Genomic DNA, 17,337 nt, shown 5'->3' on the forward strand with positions numbered 1-17,337 from the left:
AGGGGCGGCTGTCCGCCGCGGGCTGAAAGTGCACGTATTAGGCGCCACCTGTGTGTGTCGGCGATGCTGGTGCTAGCCTCTGCCTTGCAGGGAGCTTGCCGTCTAACGCCACCCATCTAGGGCAGCCAGGGTCGGAGAGGGGGCTCGGGGCCGAGAACTGGCCGGCCAGGGCTGGAGCGTCGGTAGTGGCGGGGTCGGGGGGGGGGGCGGAGAGGGAGAGCCAGCCGGTGACGTGGAAGCCCCCGGGTTCTGGGAGGACCGCAGAGGCGGGGATGGGGAGTTGGGAAGAGAAGGCAGAGCCGGAGACCCTCTAGACCTTATAGGGAAGGGTAGAATCCTGCTCAGGTGGGTCTGATGAGGATCCTACCCAGCAGGTCCTAGGTGGGGACCTGGGTGTAGAAGCACCCGGCCGGGAAGCTTATAGTCAGGCAGACGGGAGGTGCAAATGTGGGAAGGCTCCGAAAGAGAAGGAGGTTGGAAGCACGGGGGTCCCAAGCAGAAGGGGACCTGGCTGGAGATACACAGCACATCCAGACAGAAAGCAAGGGGGCATTTAAAGGGGAAAATGAGAAGAAATTATCTTTGGAGCCTGTCGCAAAGGAGAGAATAACGGGCACTTACGTAACTTATTAAAGTTTGCAAAGCATTTAACCTGTTACCTCATTTGTGCCTGAGATAAGGAGCACCATCATCCCAATTTAGGTTCCGTAGCCTCCAGATCCAGGGCTTGGAGCTAAATCCTCATTCCCTCTTCTCTGAACATTTCTCAGAATGTGTTCATCTATCGATAAATGTTTATTTTTTTAAATTATTTTTTCTTATTTTTTAGTGAGGCAAATTGGGGTTAGAGCGACTTGCCCAGGGTCATACAGCTAGTAAGTGTTAAATGTCTTGGATTTGACCTCAGGTACTCCTGACTCCAGGCCAGTGCTCTATCCATTGTGCTACCTAGCTGCCCCCGATAAATGTTATTGACTAGACCGATGTCCTTGACTGTGGCCTGGTCTCTGCTTGACAGTGAACACTTGGTTCAGCAGGTGGCTTCAGTAATGGGTGGCCAGCTCCAACTGGCGTTCTGTTTAGTCAAGACCTCACCCCTGTAATGTTATCGATCCTCTTCAAGAAGAAGGAAGAACAACAACAACGAGGTTTGGCATTGAAACAAAACAGTTAACAAAAGGGGGTTTTCTTTGTCATAGTGTAAAAAAGGAAATTAGAATGCTGCCACATGTAAGTTAGGCAGACCCAGCCCCTTCCTCCATATGGAATCTCTAGTTAGTAGGGCCAGGTGTGGTTCCTCACCTCCAGATGTCCACATCTGCCAGGGTGCCAAGGGGGTGGGGTTCTGACTCCAGGGTGGCCCTTAGGGGACCAGGAAGCCGCAATGGTGTGGTCAGAGGACTTCTAGCACAGCTTAAGCCTTCACTCCCTGGACCAATGTCATCACTTTTCAGGGAAAAATTCTCCTAACCTGTGATGGGAGAGAATTATGGTAGACTTTGGTCCTGTTTTGGCCTCTGAAGTCACAACCCCAAAATAATTAATCCTATGAATGAGACTATTAAGATTAACTCATAGTTTAGAGTGAAGCTTGAGGCATGTAGATGTGTAAAAATAGATGTAGGTCCATCTATTTACACATATAAATCTGCAGATATTCATCTATCTAGTTGTGGCCAATGTGGGGGTTTATTTTACCCCAGAATCCACATTTATAAGGGGTGTTAACTCCTATACTTCCATAGGTACATAATTCCATGTTTTAGATATTCCTTTGAAAAGGGCAGATCCAGATAATTCTCTTCCTGTATGATTCTACCCTTCTGTGAATTCTCCACAAGAGATCTTCAGAGCACAACTGAGTGAGGCCTTCTGTGCCTTTCACTCTTGCCTGGATGGGCTGTGGCTTCTGATCCATGAACCTTGCTAGCGACTGGCTCCTGCTTCCTTTTTTGGCCACTTGTGGCCTTGGCTGTGCCATCTCTTGTACGTGTCACTCACCCGTAGAGAGGTCCTGTAGCCTTCCTGCAGTGCGACCTAGCTCGGTCTCTTTCTTTTGTTCAATTCTGGGCCTGACTCAGTGCACATTAAAGATCAAACAAAGAAACCCCCAGAATTGAAAAGGGGTAAATGGCAAGTTTTGCAGTTAAGTTGTTTTTTTTTTTTAATTAATGGCACATGACCAAGATAAAGAGACATGTCATTAGAAAAGACTGCAAACTCAGTATGAGTCACCTGCCAAAAAATGTAATGTGATTAGAAATACTGAATCCCAGTCAGGGGGATGGAGTCCCCCATGCACCAGTTCTGCCTCACCAGCTGCCTCTTGGACTGTCCTGCCCCCGTCTATCTTCCCAACCTGCTCATCTTCCAAACTTCTCTGTCCAGGTAGGGCACTGCTATCCTTCTAGTCACACCCATTTTTGACATTGCAGTTGTCATTGTCTCTTCCTCTCCTTTCCCTCCCCCATGCCCAATCAGTGACCAAGCCGCTTTGATTCTATCTCTGCAGTCTCTCTCCTATCTCTCTGCTTCTCTCACAACCACCAAATTTGTCTGAGTTCACATCAGAGTTCACCTTTTACCTGAACTGGCAGTAGCCTCTAGATTGGTTTCCCTGCGTCCAGTCACTAACCCATGGCACACAGCTGCCAGGATAATCTTCCTAAAGCCCAGCTCTGACCATTTCACTTTCCTACACGAGATTCTCCTTGGCGACCAGTGTTGTCTCTAGGATCACAAACTTCTCATTTGGGCATTTACAGTCCTTCATGTTGTGCCTCCTTCTCAGCTTAATGTCCTATTTCTTCCCTTAATGAACTTTCCACCCGAGCCTCCCTGACCTGTTCCCCGATCTTGCCATTCCAGGGGCTGGGGCCAGTCCTGAAGCCTGATGCCCAGGAGCTTCTTATCTGAGGGGTGGAGGGCTGTAGCAGTTGAATAAAGCACGTGTTTTGGGATCTTGCCAATCTGTTATTTGTTCTGCTTGACTAGATTATGAACAAGACATTTTAAAAGAAAAAAGCAAACCTCTGTCATTGCATCTTTCACCCCCATTCCTGCAGTGCCCCCCTTTCTCACCTCCTCCTCTTAGAAGGCCTAGCTTCCTTCAGAACTGGACTTTGGGATCACCCGAGAGGCAATGAGGATGGCTCCCATAGCTCTTCATACTCTGCCCCAAATTGTGTTCTATTAACTTACCTGGGAACTTGTTTTATGCCTTTGCAAAATACAGTGTGGGCCATTTTGTTCTGGAGATAGGATTGTATCCCCAGTGCCCAGCATGTAATAAGCCTGTAATAAACAGTCAATGAGTTGGACCTATGCGGTGACTCCCCCCACAGATTTGCTGAACAACAGAACAGCAGGACAGCAAGAGCACTCTAGACCACGTCATATAAGGAACGGTTCAAGGACCTCGGAGTTTGGCTTTGAGATGGGATTTTTGAAGACAGGTCTCATGGAAGAGGGGTTAGGTTGGATCGATGTCCCCTCTGAGGAAGAGCCAGTATCATTGTCAGGACGTTACAGGGAGACAGATTGCAGCTGAGCCTAAGGAAATAGGAAACCTGGTGGCCTCTGAGGGCGGCTGAGGGACCCCTTCCTGGAAGGCTTCAAACGAGAGTAGAAAGGACCACTTGGGGGATCCAGCCTCCTTTTTCCGTGCCCTTGTTCTGTCCTTTCCCATCCTCAACCCCTTCTCCAGTGGTAGTAAGATCCTGGAGGGGCAAGGAGGCTTTCATTTTTGTATCCCACCATGGTAAGCACTTAGTCATTACTTGGAGACTCAGCAGGTTACACTGAAGGCAGAAGAGCTGGGTTCAAATTCTGACTAATGGTTCTGGCCAATGTGGCACAGACCCTCCCTGGTCCCTAGTTTGCAAAAGTAGCAGCTGCGACTGGATGGCCTCCCAGGTCTCCTTCAGCTGTAGATTTGAGTTTCTAGCTTTGGGACTACAAGGCCCCTGGGCCTCGTTCCAGTGTAAAGAGAGCTGGCTTGGAAGTGAAGTTGGCTCTCGTTTATTAAGTGCTTGCTGCTTGTGTGTGCCAGGCGCTCCCTTCCTTGGAGCCCGGAGCACCTGCATTCATGCCTGCCTCGCACACGTGCTTTCAGAGAAGGTGCTGACCTGCATCCGCAGAGGGTGCGTCTTCATCTGGAGTCACCTGTGTTGACGACATCCCAGGCTCAGTCCTTAGCCCATTTTCTTGGGGCTAATTTATCCTGTAAGTCATGGGGAATTCAGTGAGGTAGGCAGCAAGCTTCCTGGCCCACTTTGGCCTGATGCCAGCTTAAAGCTGCCTCTTGTACCATTTGACTCAGCTCTCAGAGGCCTCTGGACTTGTGGAAATTGGCAGAGGGGCAGCACAGTCAGCTCCCTCCCTTTGGGATTCCTTTTATCTGCTGTTGCCCTATAAGTTAAGCAAACTCCAGCAGCGGGAGCCTCAGAGGCAGCTGGGAGAGCAGGACTGTGCTGAGGGCTGCTCTGCTGGTACCAGGGAAAGCGCTGAGGCCCAATTGCCAGCTGAGGCCTCACAAGGCCAGCTTGGGAAGATTGGTCAGCCAGTGCCAGGTCTCCTATTCCAAGAGTCCTGAGGCGGAATTGGTAAACTGGAAGTCAGCCGCCCCAGAGAGCATCCTTCCTAAGGAGTGCTGGGGATGGGAGGTGGGAGGTAACAGGCCTGATGGGGCTTTTTCCAGGCAAACCTCACTAGCAGGGGAGGGGAAGGGAAGGGTTGTTTTGCTTGGAGCCCAGCACTATTTAGCAACTTCTTGTTTGACCCCTTTTACTTGCCCAAGGAGTCTCAAAATAGAAACTGATGGTTATGCCTAAGAAAACTAATTGCTCTGTTCACGGGCCACAGAAATAGTTCCTTTACCTCGCCAGACTTGAGGTTCCCTCAAAAAGGATGATATTGGCATTAGATTAGTCTAAGTCCCCTTAGAGAGCTCCTTTAAGCAGTTTTCCAAAACCAGTGAATAAGATTAGGGAAGGTGTAGTGTGTGTGAGATTGGTTGGGGGGATGTGAATGGCTTGAGGCTGCCTTGGCTGCAGGCCTGGGTGCTGGGAAGAGGAAGGAGAAGGTAGTCACCCTCTCCTGAAAGGTGAAGGGTAGAAGGGAGTCGGCATAGAGGACTGGCCAGCATGAGGGAAGGGGTCTGGCCACTTGAAGAGCACTCACTGCTCCTGGGTTTGTGACTCGCTCTCAGTTATGTCCCCTCCTCATCTCATAATTTCTCTGAGACTAATGCATACAAAAAGAATGGGGAGTCGGCTCCACCTTCCATAAGAAATGACGCCCCTTCAGTGTTTGAGGAGAAAATGATTCCCTCTCCCATCCCTTATATGTAATCAACTTATTTCTCATGGAGTCGTAGGATTTAGGGCTGAGAGGGACCTTTAAGGTCATCTTGTCTACCCTTCAATAGTTGAGGAAACTTGAGATTGGGAGAGGGAAAAGACTGAGTGGTCTGCCACTTCCTTCTCCAGCTCATTTTAGCGATGAGGAAACTGAGGCAGACAGGGTACAGTGACTCGCCCAGGGTCACACAGGAACAAGGCCAAATCTCAACTCATGAAGAGGAGTCTTTCTGACTCCAGGCCTGGTGTTCTATCCACTGCACCACCTCACTGCCCTGTCCATCAAGCTGCTTGAATGCCGGCTTGTCTGCTTCAGACCAGCATTTCCTGTCACTTGTTTGTCATCCGACGGAGCATCCATAGGATGCTAGTGCTTCTTGGGTAGTGGCCGCCTCTGTTATTGGACTTTGTGTATCACCTTGAGTAGCCTTAACTTCACACCCCATCAGAGACCTGGTCACAGAGTCAGCCTTAGGGGAAACTGGAAAGTTGGCAGTATTTGTCTTCTGGGACCCAGGACTCCTGCCACTTGCCCTCCACTGACCTCCTGCTGTGAGGTACCCCCTCAGTTTCAGGCTATTTTCTATATGAGGTGTAATGGAAAGGGCACTAGCTCTGGGGTCAGGAGATGGGGTTCAAATTGGTGATTGTTTTAGGGTTTGCAGAAAATAATTGGAAAGGAGACTTGATCGGATTCTCTTCATGTTATGGTTTGTGTTTTAGGGGGACAGTTGTCTTTTGTGAGCTTCTGCCCAGGACTTGTACTCTAAGCCATAACCATCTTGTGGGAGGTGCTGCTCTCCATTTTGTGTGTGTCTCTGTGTGTGTTAATAGTCTATAACAAATCTGCAATAATGAATCACTTTTGGGGGTTTTATTTTTCTTATTTTCTTTTCCTTTGGTCTCATTGAAATATTTGAATTCTTACAATGAGGATGGAAAAGGGTAGGGACTGGACAGAAGATTTCATTAGTCAAGAAACTCCTTCTCTTGCAGGAAAAGTAAGGAACATTTGGGCCATGATCCCTGAAGCTAGGGGTTAGGGACAAACTGAAAACAGCATTCCCTATTTTAAAATAAGCCAAAACGTGTGCCCAGAGAGGGTCAGGGGGACTTGATATTCTTGTTACGTCTGATTGGAGGACTTAGAGGTGTGTTTGGGCCTGGAGAACTGTGGAATGCAGTGGGACCAGACATTCACCTGGCCCAGTATTGTGGGACCCCCCCTCCCCACTCCCCAATTCTTGGTTCCTCCTGGCTCATTTAGGCCCATCAGCACCCACACCAGCTTGGGCAGGGGAGAGTCTACACACCGGCCCTGTGATGAACAACTCTCAGACAAAGACATTTGAATGTAGCCTGGATTCTTGACCAGCTCTGGGCAGTCCATTTAACCCATCCCAGCCTTTGGCAGCTCTTTGCCTAAACTCATCATCGTGAGCCTTTGTCCCTTTCTGGTGACCCCCTAGGACTGATCTTGCCAACCATCCTCCAACCCCTTTTAATTGCCTGCTCCGGGCCCCTCTCCTCTAGGATTGCCAGGAGCAGCTGCTGGGGGAGTAGCCGAAGCCAAGATCACACAGGGCCCCCTCGATGTGGGGCCAGCCCCGCTCAGTGCACCGAAGCTTCGTCCTTCATGGAGACCGGCTTCCAGGCAGTACCCTCCCAGGAGGCTGGCTCAGGACACGGACTGCAGAGAGAACACCTGGTAGCGAGTCTCGGCCTCCAGCTCTCCTCCCAGGCAGTGCAGCATGGCGAGGGTGCGGAAGAAGCAGCTCTGGGCGTCCTGCCTGTGCCTCACTGTGGCCTCCTTTCTTCTTGTTTCATTCCAGGTACGTAGATGAGTGGATTCTGGTGTCTTTGATCTCCAAGTACTTTGCCCAAATCTTAGAATGAGTCCCTTTGCATCTCTTCCTTCATGTTTCTTTCCATCTGTATGTTGTTGGGTTGGTCTTTTCCTCCAGAGATGTGGTTTTGTCAGTGTAGGGACTTCCTTCTCTCCCAATGCAGGCTGGCATCTTCTCTGCATGGCCCGGGATCATAACAAATAGTATATGATGGGGGCGGACCTTGAACTGAAGTCTTCTCTCGCCTGAGGCCAGCTCTTTATCCACTGTGCCAAGCTCCCTCCTGCTTGTGCTATTGTGTGTTATAGTCTGTGTGTGTGTTCCTCCTGTGAGACTGTGGGGTGATAAGTCAGGGGAGGAGGTGCTGCATCTTATCTCAGCTTTACATCTGCCCTGGGTGCACATAGGAGGGACCAGGTTAAATTAATTTTATGCCAGGGAAAGGGCAGAGAGTGGATCTTGTCATCTTCATGTTATAGAGATTTCAAAATCAAGGGTTTTTGGGCACGCAGGGCGGGCTGATAGTCTGAGCCCAGGACTAGGCTGAAGGCAGACAGACACAAAGGCCCATTCCCCCTCCCATTGGAGTCCTTCCCAGTGTCCTGCAGCCCCTAGCTTCCGCTCCAGAAGCTGCCAGGAATGTGCCTGCCAGGGACAAGCAGTAAAAGAGCTAATTAATCGTGTGCTTCGCTGGTATAGATCCTCAGGGAATAGTGATTTTCTGACTCTTGAGCTGGTAAGTGTGGAGCCACTACAGCCACACAGACTGTTTTAATAACTATTTACTATAAATCGTGAGAACTACCCGAACAGATCGACCACGTGTGTCCCATTGGAGAAAGTGCCGGATTTGAAGTTGGAGAACTTGCTATTTGATGATGCCGTGGGCAGGACATGTCACCTGCCCTCCTTGCCTACAAGACCCCCTCTGATCTGGCAGCCTTCCAGTCTTAACTCATATCACTCCCCTCCTTGCACCTTCATATGTGTGAGCCCTTCTGTTAGGAAAGAAAAGGTAGGTAAGTAAGGCACCCGTGCCAGCCCTCAAGTGGTTTATAATCAAATAGCAGAGATGACCTTTGTGCAAATCACTGTCGTAGTGTGCACACATATGGTATAATTCATTCTATGGTTTAGAGAGCTTCCCTTCTCTGCCCTCCAGCATGCGGTGGGTAAAAGGCTCATGGTTGCCATCAGCTTGTTATTTAACCCTAAAATCTGTGCTGCATGGAAGGGACGTGAGGGGAGCAATAGCCCAATCCCTGGCCCCCATCCCAGTGTGGCGAGTATTGACAGCGGGACAGCTAGGTGGTGCAGTGGATAGAGCACCGGCCCTGGAGTCAGGAGTACCTGAGTTCAAATCTGGCCTCAGACACTTATCACTTACTAGCTGTGTGACCCTGGGCAAGTCACTTAACCCCCATTGCCTCACTTAAAATAAAAAAAGGTATTGACTGCGTCCTGGAGACATTCTTGCCTCAGGGACTGTTGGTCGCCTGTTCCTTACAGAATAGAGCTCGGACAGCAGCCGCCTGAAGCTGCTGGCACATTCTGACATTTGGCTGGAGGACAACTGGGGGGGTGGGGAGGAGGGGGCCTTCTTCAGCTGAATCGGGCATCTTCATTGTCTTTGAGGGTCATGTTTCCCCCCATCGTCCATCTGGTCAGAGTCAGACCCAGCCCAGAACAAGTTGGGATGTCCGGAGATCCTGAAAGATCGGCTGGCTTCGGATGTGGAACCCCATTACCTTCAACTCCAGGACCCTGGCTCTCCTCCTCTGTTCCACCAAGATGCCTGAAGTGCATGGGCCATGGCTGGAGTTGAGCAGTCTTTGGGATTTCCATTCTGCACTCAAGTCCTCCATCAGTGCCTCGAGATGGTATGGAGGGGGCCCCGAGCCCTAGGAATCTGTCTGAGTAGAGCACGCACCCCATCGTCCTTTCCCAAGGCTTGAAGCACTGTCCCAGTGTCAGCTCTCTGGTCTGTGGCCTGAGGACTGGCCTCGAAAACTCAAGAGGCTCCTTTGCCTCTGCCTCAGGGGTTGAATTGTTTGGGCAAAGCAGTCGTGACAGGAGAGGCAAAGTGAAGCGGGGAATGCATTCCAGGCATGAGGAGCAGCCAGTGCAAAGGCCTGGAAGTGGGAGATGGCCTGTTGTGTGTGAGGAGCAGAGGGAAGGACATTTTGACTGGATGCAGCGGAGGAGGGGAGTGATGGGCCATGAGCTTGGGAAGGATTGTACAAGCTAAACAAAGGAGTTAGCCGGCCAATAAGTATTTATTAAACACCTACTGTGTGCCGGGCCCAGCACTGAGCTCTGGGGATGCAAAGAAAAGCAAAAGAGCCCCTGATCTCAAGGAGCTCGCAAACTAAGGGAGAGACAGTACAAAGACAATTGTGTACAAACAAGATACGCAGAATAAACTAGAGATTATCAAGGGAGGGAAGGGCCTGGTATGAAAGGGGACCTGGTAAGGCTTCTTGTAGCAGGTGAGATCCCAGCTGGGCATTGAAAGAAGCTGGGAGGGGGGATCTGCAGAATATTCTGTCCTTGCGGGATGGCCAGTGACAATGCCCTGAGCATGAGTGAGGAGTGCGGGGGAGGGAGCTCTCCTTGACTCTTTCCCCAGAAAGGCTAGAAGAAGAGCAGGTGCACACAGCAGGTAGAATTGTCATGGGGCAGAAATGCCCAGGAGAATCCCCAGATGTGATGGGAGCTTGGCCAGCCTCCTGGGGTCACTGCTGGTCCTCTGCCCACCTGCTGCTTTGCACAGCTGGTGGCCTGAATTGTGAGAGCAGCCTAGAGGTTGTGTTTTGTCTGCTTTTTATTCTTATGCCGTGTCTCTCAACGTCAGCAGCTAAAGTCATCCTAATTGGATTTGAAGTCAGATTTCACAGCTCACAAATGCCTACTGCCTTTTTAAAAAAGGAAACAAATATGAACGACAGACACAACTGTCTGCTCTGTCTTGGGCGAATCGGCTTTCTTCCCCTTTCTTGGCCTCAGAGCCCTGATCCACAAGATGTCTTCATCTTGTCACATCTTGGTCACAGCATTGTCTCCAAAGTGCTTTCTAGTTCTCTGATGTTACAGAGAAGGGAGGGAGGGATTGGGCCTCAAGTCCAGCCAACCTCCTCAGCTTGCAGAAAATCCATTAAAATGCTCAGTCTGGGTCGGGTGGGGCAATATATTATAGCTCAGCATTCTGGTTTGGCTCAGGGGCTCTCTTGAGCTTGAACTATATTGAAGGACTCCATAAATGCTAGGGCAAGGAATCCTGAGGTACGAGCCACCTCTTCAATAGAGATAATTATGAAATTTGGGGGCAACATTTATTTAAATGATTGAGCATTTATTAAGCACATGGTAGGAACTTAATAAATGCTAATTGACTTACTATGGGCTAAGCATTGGAGATACCCAAAAAATGTGCTGTTCCTGCCCTCCAGAAGATTACATTCTAATGGAGCTGCTCATTGTATCCCCAGGGCTTGACCCATGGTGAGCCCAGGATAAAGGTTGTGTAAGGAGGGCAGTAGGATGTACCTGCACCAGTGTATACACCATGGATACAACAAGGGCGTGGGAGGAAGAACACAGGTAGGGGTGCCATCTGTAAAGGGTCAGTGCAGAAGGTGGTGCTCCGGCTGAGTCCTGAGGGAGACCAGGGATTCCCAGAGACAGAGGTGAGGAGGGGTACTAGGCACAGGGTCCTGCCAGGGCCATGACCAGGCAAGAGATGGAGCCCCCTGTACCGGGTGGGACCAGAGGCCCCTGGAGATGAGTTTCATGCTTCCAGATGGCCAAACATCATCAGTATTTTCAAAACATGTCATTTCATAGTTAGGATTATGGAGGGGGAAGTGGCTAAGGTCATTATTTTCTCCCAAAGCCATTCTTCATGTAACAGAATCGGGTTTGTGAAGAACAGTTTGGGAAATTCTGATGTATTGGAAAAGAAGGAAGGACAGATTTATTAAGTGCCTTCTGTGTGCTAACAAATATCTCAATTGATCCTAACAGCAACACTGGGAGGTGGGTGACATTATTATTCCTCTTTTACACATGAAGAAACTGAGGCAGATGGTAAAGTGACTGGTCCCGGGTCACACAGCTAGTAAGGGTCTGAGGTTGGATTTGAACTCAGGTCCTCCTAACTCCAGGGCCACTGCTCTATCTACTGTGTCACATGGCTGCCCCCTTGTCATTTCGAATAGCATGATAGTACTCCATCCCAATCATATACCACAACTTGTTCAGCCATTCCCCAATGGATGGGCATCCCCTCGATTTCCCATTCTTTGCCACCACAAAAAGCTGCTACAAATATTTCTGTCCACACAGGTCCTTTCCCTTTTTCTCCATCTTTTTCAGGATACAGACCCAGCAGTGGTATTGCTAGGTCAAAGGGCATGCACATTTGTGGAGCCCTTTGGGCCTTGTTCTAAACTGCTCTCCAGAATGGTTGGACCCGTTCACAACTCCACTGACAGTGCCCCCTCCCTTATTTTATTTATGGCGGGAGCAGGACCAGCGTGTGATGTCTGGTGAGAAGGAGGGCATGGGTCGCCTTTGAGCATCTTTGAGTCAGACCTAAGGGAGAGACAAAGAAGGGCTTAGCTCGGTGCTGAGGAGCCCCTTCCTGGCTGGCCAGATTCCCAGGATGCCAGAGGGTGGATCTGAGAGGAGCAGGACGCGTGTGTCCTCCGTCTCCTCCCCAGGAAAAGATGCTTCGGTGGAATCTTAGCTCTGTTGCTTAATCAAGCAGTTGGCCATCCTCAGGCATGTAAGGGCCTGCTACATACCAGCCACTGTGGTTACAGATACAAACTAGGGGCTCTATCTGTGGTGGCAAAGAATTGGAAATCGAGGGGATGTCCATCAATTAGGAAACAGCTGAACAAGTTGTGGTATACGAATGTAATGGAATATTATTGTGCTGTAAGAAACGATGAGCAGGCAGATTTCAGAAAAACCGGGAAAGACGTAAGCGGACCGATGCTGAGCGAAATGAGGGAACTAGGAGAACATTATACACAGTAACAGCAACACTGTGTGATGTTCAACTGTCATAGACTTGGCTTTTCTCAGCAATACAATGATCCAAGAAAATTCTGAAGAACTCATGATGGAAAATATTCTCCACATCCAGAAAAAAGAACTGTGGATTCTGAATGTGGATTGAGCCATTCTGTTTCTACTTTTTGGCTGTTTTTTTTTTCCTTTTTTTGAGATTTTCCCTAGTTTTCTGATTCTTCTTTCACAGCATGACTAATGCAGAAATATGTTTAATGTTGTTGGACATATATAACCTATATCAGATTGCTTTCTCTCTTGGGGAGGGAAGGGATTGAGGGATAAAAAGTTTGGAACTAAAAATCTTATGAAAACAAATGTTGAAAACTATCTTTACATGTAATTGGAAAATAATAAAATACTTATTTGATTTTTTAAAAAGATATAGAAAACAAAAAAAAATTCAGTTCAAGAAACATTTATTAAGAACCTACAGTGTTCTAAGTGTGGGGGATGCAAATAAGAAAAAGACAGTCCTTGCCCTCAAAGAGCAGACAGTCCAACAGGGGAAGACAAGATAACCCACAAAAAGAAGCTGTAAAGTGAGGGTGGGGGTGCATCAGTGGGTACCCAGTGCGAGGGCATCATGGGGTTCAAATCAAGCAGAACAGCAGATGGAAAATAGAGGGTTCACCTCTTCTGTGTCTAAAATTCCTGATCCTGAACGGAAAAAGCATAGATCACCTTCCTCAGGGTTGTTGAAGAGGGCATGCTTGGTCAGGTGTGACTTGAGCAAAAGGGCTGCTTAGGCTGTTTCCAAGTTAGATTTTGTGGTTCTCTGCACTCCCCCGTGATGCAGAAAAAGGGGAAGAGTGTGTGCTATTAAATAAAGACATGAAGGAGATGGCCCTGCGTTCTCTCTGGCAGGTCTTCAAATGGAAAGATTGCTGAGACAGATGGGAGAGCAGCATGTGCTAACCCAGTGATCTGATGAGGACAGTGCCCTTAGTCTTTGAGGGCCAGCACAGTGTAGAGGAGAGAGGGCTAGACTTGGAGGCAGGAAGACCCAGGCTCAACTCTCACCTCCGCCCTCACCTTGACCTGCTGGGAGACTCAGTTTGCTCCTTGTAATGGGGATGATGCTTTTTGTGGTGCCTGCCTCACAGAATTGTTGTTAAAACTTAGGTAAGGGGGCAGCTAGATGGCACAGTGGATAAAGCACCAGCCCTGGATTCAGGAGGACCTGGGTTCAAATCTGGCCTCAGACACTTAACACTTACTAGCTGTGTGACCTTGGGCAAGTCACTTAACCCCAATTGCCTCACCAAAAAAAAAAAAAAAAAAAAAACTCAGGTAAGTTAATGCAGTAATACTCTGCAGACCTTGAATTGCCGTGCAAATTCCAGGTATTGCTATTTTTCCTCAGGTGGTCAGTGAGCTTGGCAGACTTGAAAGGCTGAAGACAGAAAACTCCAATCTGAAAGATGGGCATCAGAAACCTGAAGAAGCCCCCAAACATCTCCATCCATTCCTTAAGAAAGGACCATACCCGAGTAAGAAGAAGGTTTCCAAAGCAGACAACTATCCCATCCTGCTCTGGTGGTCCCCACTGACTGGGGAAATGGGGAGGCTAGGTCACTGTGGAGCAGACACTTGTTTTTTCACCATCAACCGGACCTACCAGCATCACCATCTGACCAAAGCGTTCCTGTTCTATGGTAAGTGTGGTGTCGCCCTTTTTAAAACTTATCCCTCTCATTTTTCGGTGATCAGCGATATGCCAGCCCCATACCTTCAGAGAACAAGTTACTAGAACCACCTTGGCCTGAGTCATGGCTGCCCAGGTGTGCTTTCATTTAGGCCCTCAGGGCTACCACATGTTGTCTGAACCACTGTCCATTTTCTGGCATATCTCTACCCTCTCCTTTTGGCCGAGATGGAGAAGAGGACACTTGCACGTGAATTAAACACCTCAGGGAATTAGCTAGTCACTGCGGACTGCACTTGAGGTGGTCTGGACGGGTGCAGTCAGTTCAGATAGTGCCGCTTAATGTGGATGCCTCTGAGACAGCCAGGAGATTTTTGTCTCCGCCATAGCTGTTAGCCAATGCTGTTTCATCACTGCTGTCTTAGAGAAAGAAAAATAACATTTTAGGTCATCACTGTGTCTTTGACTTCCTAGGTGAGGGAACCCTTTTCACCAGTGCTGAGCTCAGCCCGTCTGACTTAGGAGCGAAGGCTTAGGAATTGCCACAGGCTCCCAGGGGTCACTTGCTGGGGTCACACAAGATACCTGTGTCAGAGGCTAGATTTGAACTCAGGTGTGGGGACTATCTCTGATGCCACACTGACTCTTTATAATGATGAGATAAGGGTTGCAATTGTATTTGTTCATGAAAGACTGTGGGGCCAGGTCATGTTCCAAGAGTCTGCAAGTCAACCTGTGGTCTAAAAGCGGGTTTTTTAAATAGTTTGAAAACTTTATTTCAATAGGATTGGTTTCCTCCTTAATCCTATGTATTTTATGTAGTTGAAATGATTACCTTTGAGAGGGTCAGTAGGCTTCATGAGGCTGACTCTTAAAATGGTTCCCAGCCCCAGCCTCTGAGGGTGGGCCTGAGGCTCCTACAGGGTGTGAAGCGCCAAGTCCCTGGTGTAGGAACCAGAGCAGCTGCATCCTCCTTGCTCCACCGCTCACTGGACACTGGGCAAGTCCTTGAGCTTCCTCAGCCTTGGTTGCTTCATTTCATCCCCTGAGTGCTCGCTTCGGCAGCACATATACTAAAATTGGAATGATACAGAGAAGATTAGCATGGCCCCCAAGGATGACACGCAAATTCGTGAAGCATTTCATCACCTGATCCCACACAGTGCTAATGCTCTGTATGGAAGCTACTTTAATACATTTTAAAATTTAGTTTTTTAAAATTCTGAACTTAAAACCAAATAAAATGAGGATTTTCATGGACATCGCACAAGAAAAGAGACTGGTTCTCTAGTATATATACCTTGCTTTCTTTTTAAACATATAATAAATTTAACATATAACTTTTAAAGCTGTCCTGCTTGGCACTGATTCTTTCTGCATGTCTTTCACTTCTCTCTGTACATTTTTTTAAAATGCTCTGATGATCCTCTTTAACTTTTCTTTTTCTTTCCTTTGCTTTTGCCTATGCTATCGCCAAACTTCTTCCCACCATCTCTCCTCCATTGAGGAGGAAAACCAAAAGAAAGCAAAACAAAGCCTCGCAACAACTATGCAGACTCAGGCAAAACAAATTCCAACATTGACTGAGTCTTATTCTGCATTTTGAGTCCATCCCCTCTCTCTCAGAAGGTGAGGAGGCATGCTTCATCACTGCTCCCCTGGACTTGTGGCTGGTCATTGTATGATCAGAGTCCTTAAGCCTTTCAGAGTTCTTTAGATTGTGAATGCCTCGAGGGCAGGGAATGTCTTGCTTCTTTTTGTCTCCCCAGTACTTAGCACAGTACCTGTCACATAGTAGGTGCTTAATAAATGCTTATTGATACCTCTCACATAGTAGGCGTTTAATAAATGCCTATTGATTGATGGATTAATTATTGTCTTTATAAGGTTGTTGTCATTATAAAAATTGTTATCCTCATTTTAAGACCCTGTAGCATGCACAGCATGTCTTGACATGTCTTGACAGGGTAAACCAGGTCAAGAGTAGCCAACAGATCTCAGACCCATTGGCGAATTAGGGCGGTACCTACCCCAAGCATGTGGAGTCTTCCCCCAGCATAATGGACAGATGGGAACAATTCGTTCCAACAGCCATGAAGACGGCTGAAGCAGTCGCTGTGGAGAGCTTAGACCTTAGTCAGATATGAAGATGCCATGGCCATCCGCTGCATGCCAGGCTAATATATGGTTTCTTTTCTTCAATTGTTTTGAGGCTTAGGCCTATCGTGAAATCACTGGGTCAGAGGGTGTGCATAGTTCAGTAACTTTTGACTGGACCAATTCACAGCTTGACCAACACTGCATTAGTGTTTCTGTTTTTCCACAGTCCCCCAGCAGTTGTTATTTTCCTTTTGTCATCTTTGCCAATTTAATAGCTGTGAGGTAACAGTTAAAAACTGCTTTAATTTGTACCTCTCTAATTATTAGTGATTTAAACCATTAAAAAATATTTGATAGCTTAGATTTCTTGCTTTGAAAACTACCTGTTCATATCCTTCAACTGTTATTTTGTTGGGGAATGGCTCTTGTGATTATAAATTTGAATCTGTCCTTTATATCTTGGATATAAAACTTTCATCCAAGAAAATTTCTGCAAAGATTTTCCCCCCGTTAACTAGGAGCAGCTAAGTGGCACAGTGGATAGAGTGGGAAATTCATTTTCACAAGTTGAAACTTGGCCTTAGACTCTTCCTAGCTGTGTGACCCTGGACAAGTCGCTTAGCCCTGTTTGCCTCAGTTTCCTCCTCTGTAAAATGAGCTGGAGAAGGAAATGGGAAATCACTCCAGTATCTCTGCCAAGAAAACCCCAATTGGGGTCATATAACTAAAATGACTGAACAACAGCAACAAAAACTTTTAAATTTAACTGCACTGGTTTTGTTCATTGAAATTTTTTTTTAAATACAATTTTGGGATCTCTCCTAAGATTTATTGTAAAGTTGTGAACTCTTTCCTTGTCCATTGTTGCCAAAGATGTAGTCTTCATTGCTCCTTCAGTTTTGTGAGCTGTGACCTTTTATAGCTAATATATACATCTATTTTAAGCTTATCTTGGTGTATATGATTTTAGGCATTGGTCTAAACCTAATTTCTGTTAGTCTGTTTTCTAGTTTCTGGGCAGGTTTTTGTTTTTGTTTTTTTGCTCAGTAGTGAGTCCTTACCCCACCCAGAGGCTGGGGTCTTTGAGTTTATCAAATACTGGGTTGCTAAGTTTGTTTGCCTCAATATGGTGTATACTTCATCTATTCCACTGATCTGCCTCTCTATTTTTTATCCGGGACCAAGTTGTTTTGTTGATTACTGCTTTGCAGCACTTCTTTCCAATTTTTTCATTATTTCCCTTGAGATATTAAACTTTTTGTTTTTCCCTCCTAGATCTACAAAGTAGTTCTTTGGTAATGTGGCA

General features: G+C 47.6%; 1 protein-coding gene and 1 non-coding gene across 3 annotated transcripts in view; both read left to right on the top strand.

Moving 5' to 3' along the window:
- Nucleotides 1–17,337, top strand: part of FUT10 (fucosyltransferase 10) — a 59,155-nt gene that overhangs the window by 287 nt on the left and 41,531 nt on the right. For both annotated transcript variants that reach the window (XM_043971214.1, XM_043971213.1), the window contains exons 2-3: nucleotides 6,894–7,192; nucleotides 13,650–13,941. In XM_043971214.1, the coding sequence (XP_043827149.1) occupies nucleotides 7,112–7,192; nucleotides 13,650–13,941 (373 nt within the window). In that variant the 5' untranslated portion in view covers nucleotides 6,894–7,111. The remainder of the gene's footprint in view (nucleotides 1–6,893; nucleotides 7,193–13,649; nucleotides 13,942–17,337) is intronic.
- LOC122733093 lies at nucleotides 14,981–15,083 on the top strand. The gene has a single exon (XR_006353698.1). It is a non-coding gene; the product is annotated as a U6 spliceosomal RNA (small nuclear RNA).

This window comes from Dromiciops gliroides, chromosome 6, assembly GCF_019393635.1.
Source record: "Dromiciops gliroides isolate mDroGli1 chromosome 6, mDroGli1.pri, whole genome shotgun sequence".
Taxonomy (NCBI): Eukaryota; Metazoa; Chordata; class Mammalia; order Microbiotheria; family Microbiotheriidae; genus Dromiciops; species Dromiciops gliroides.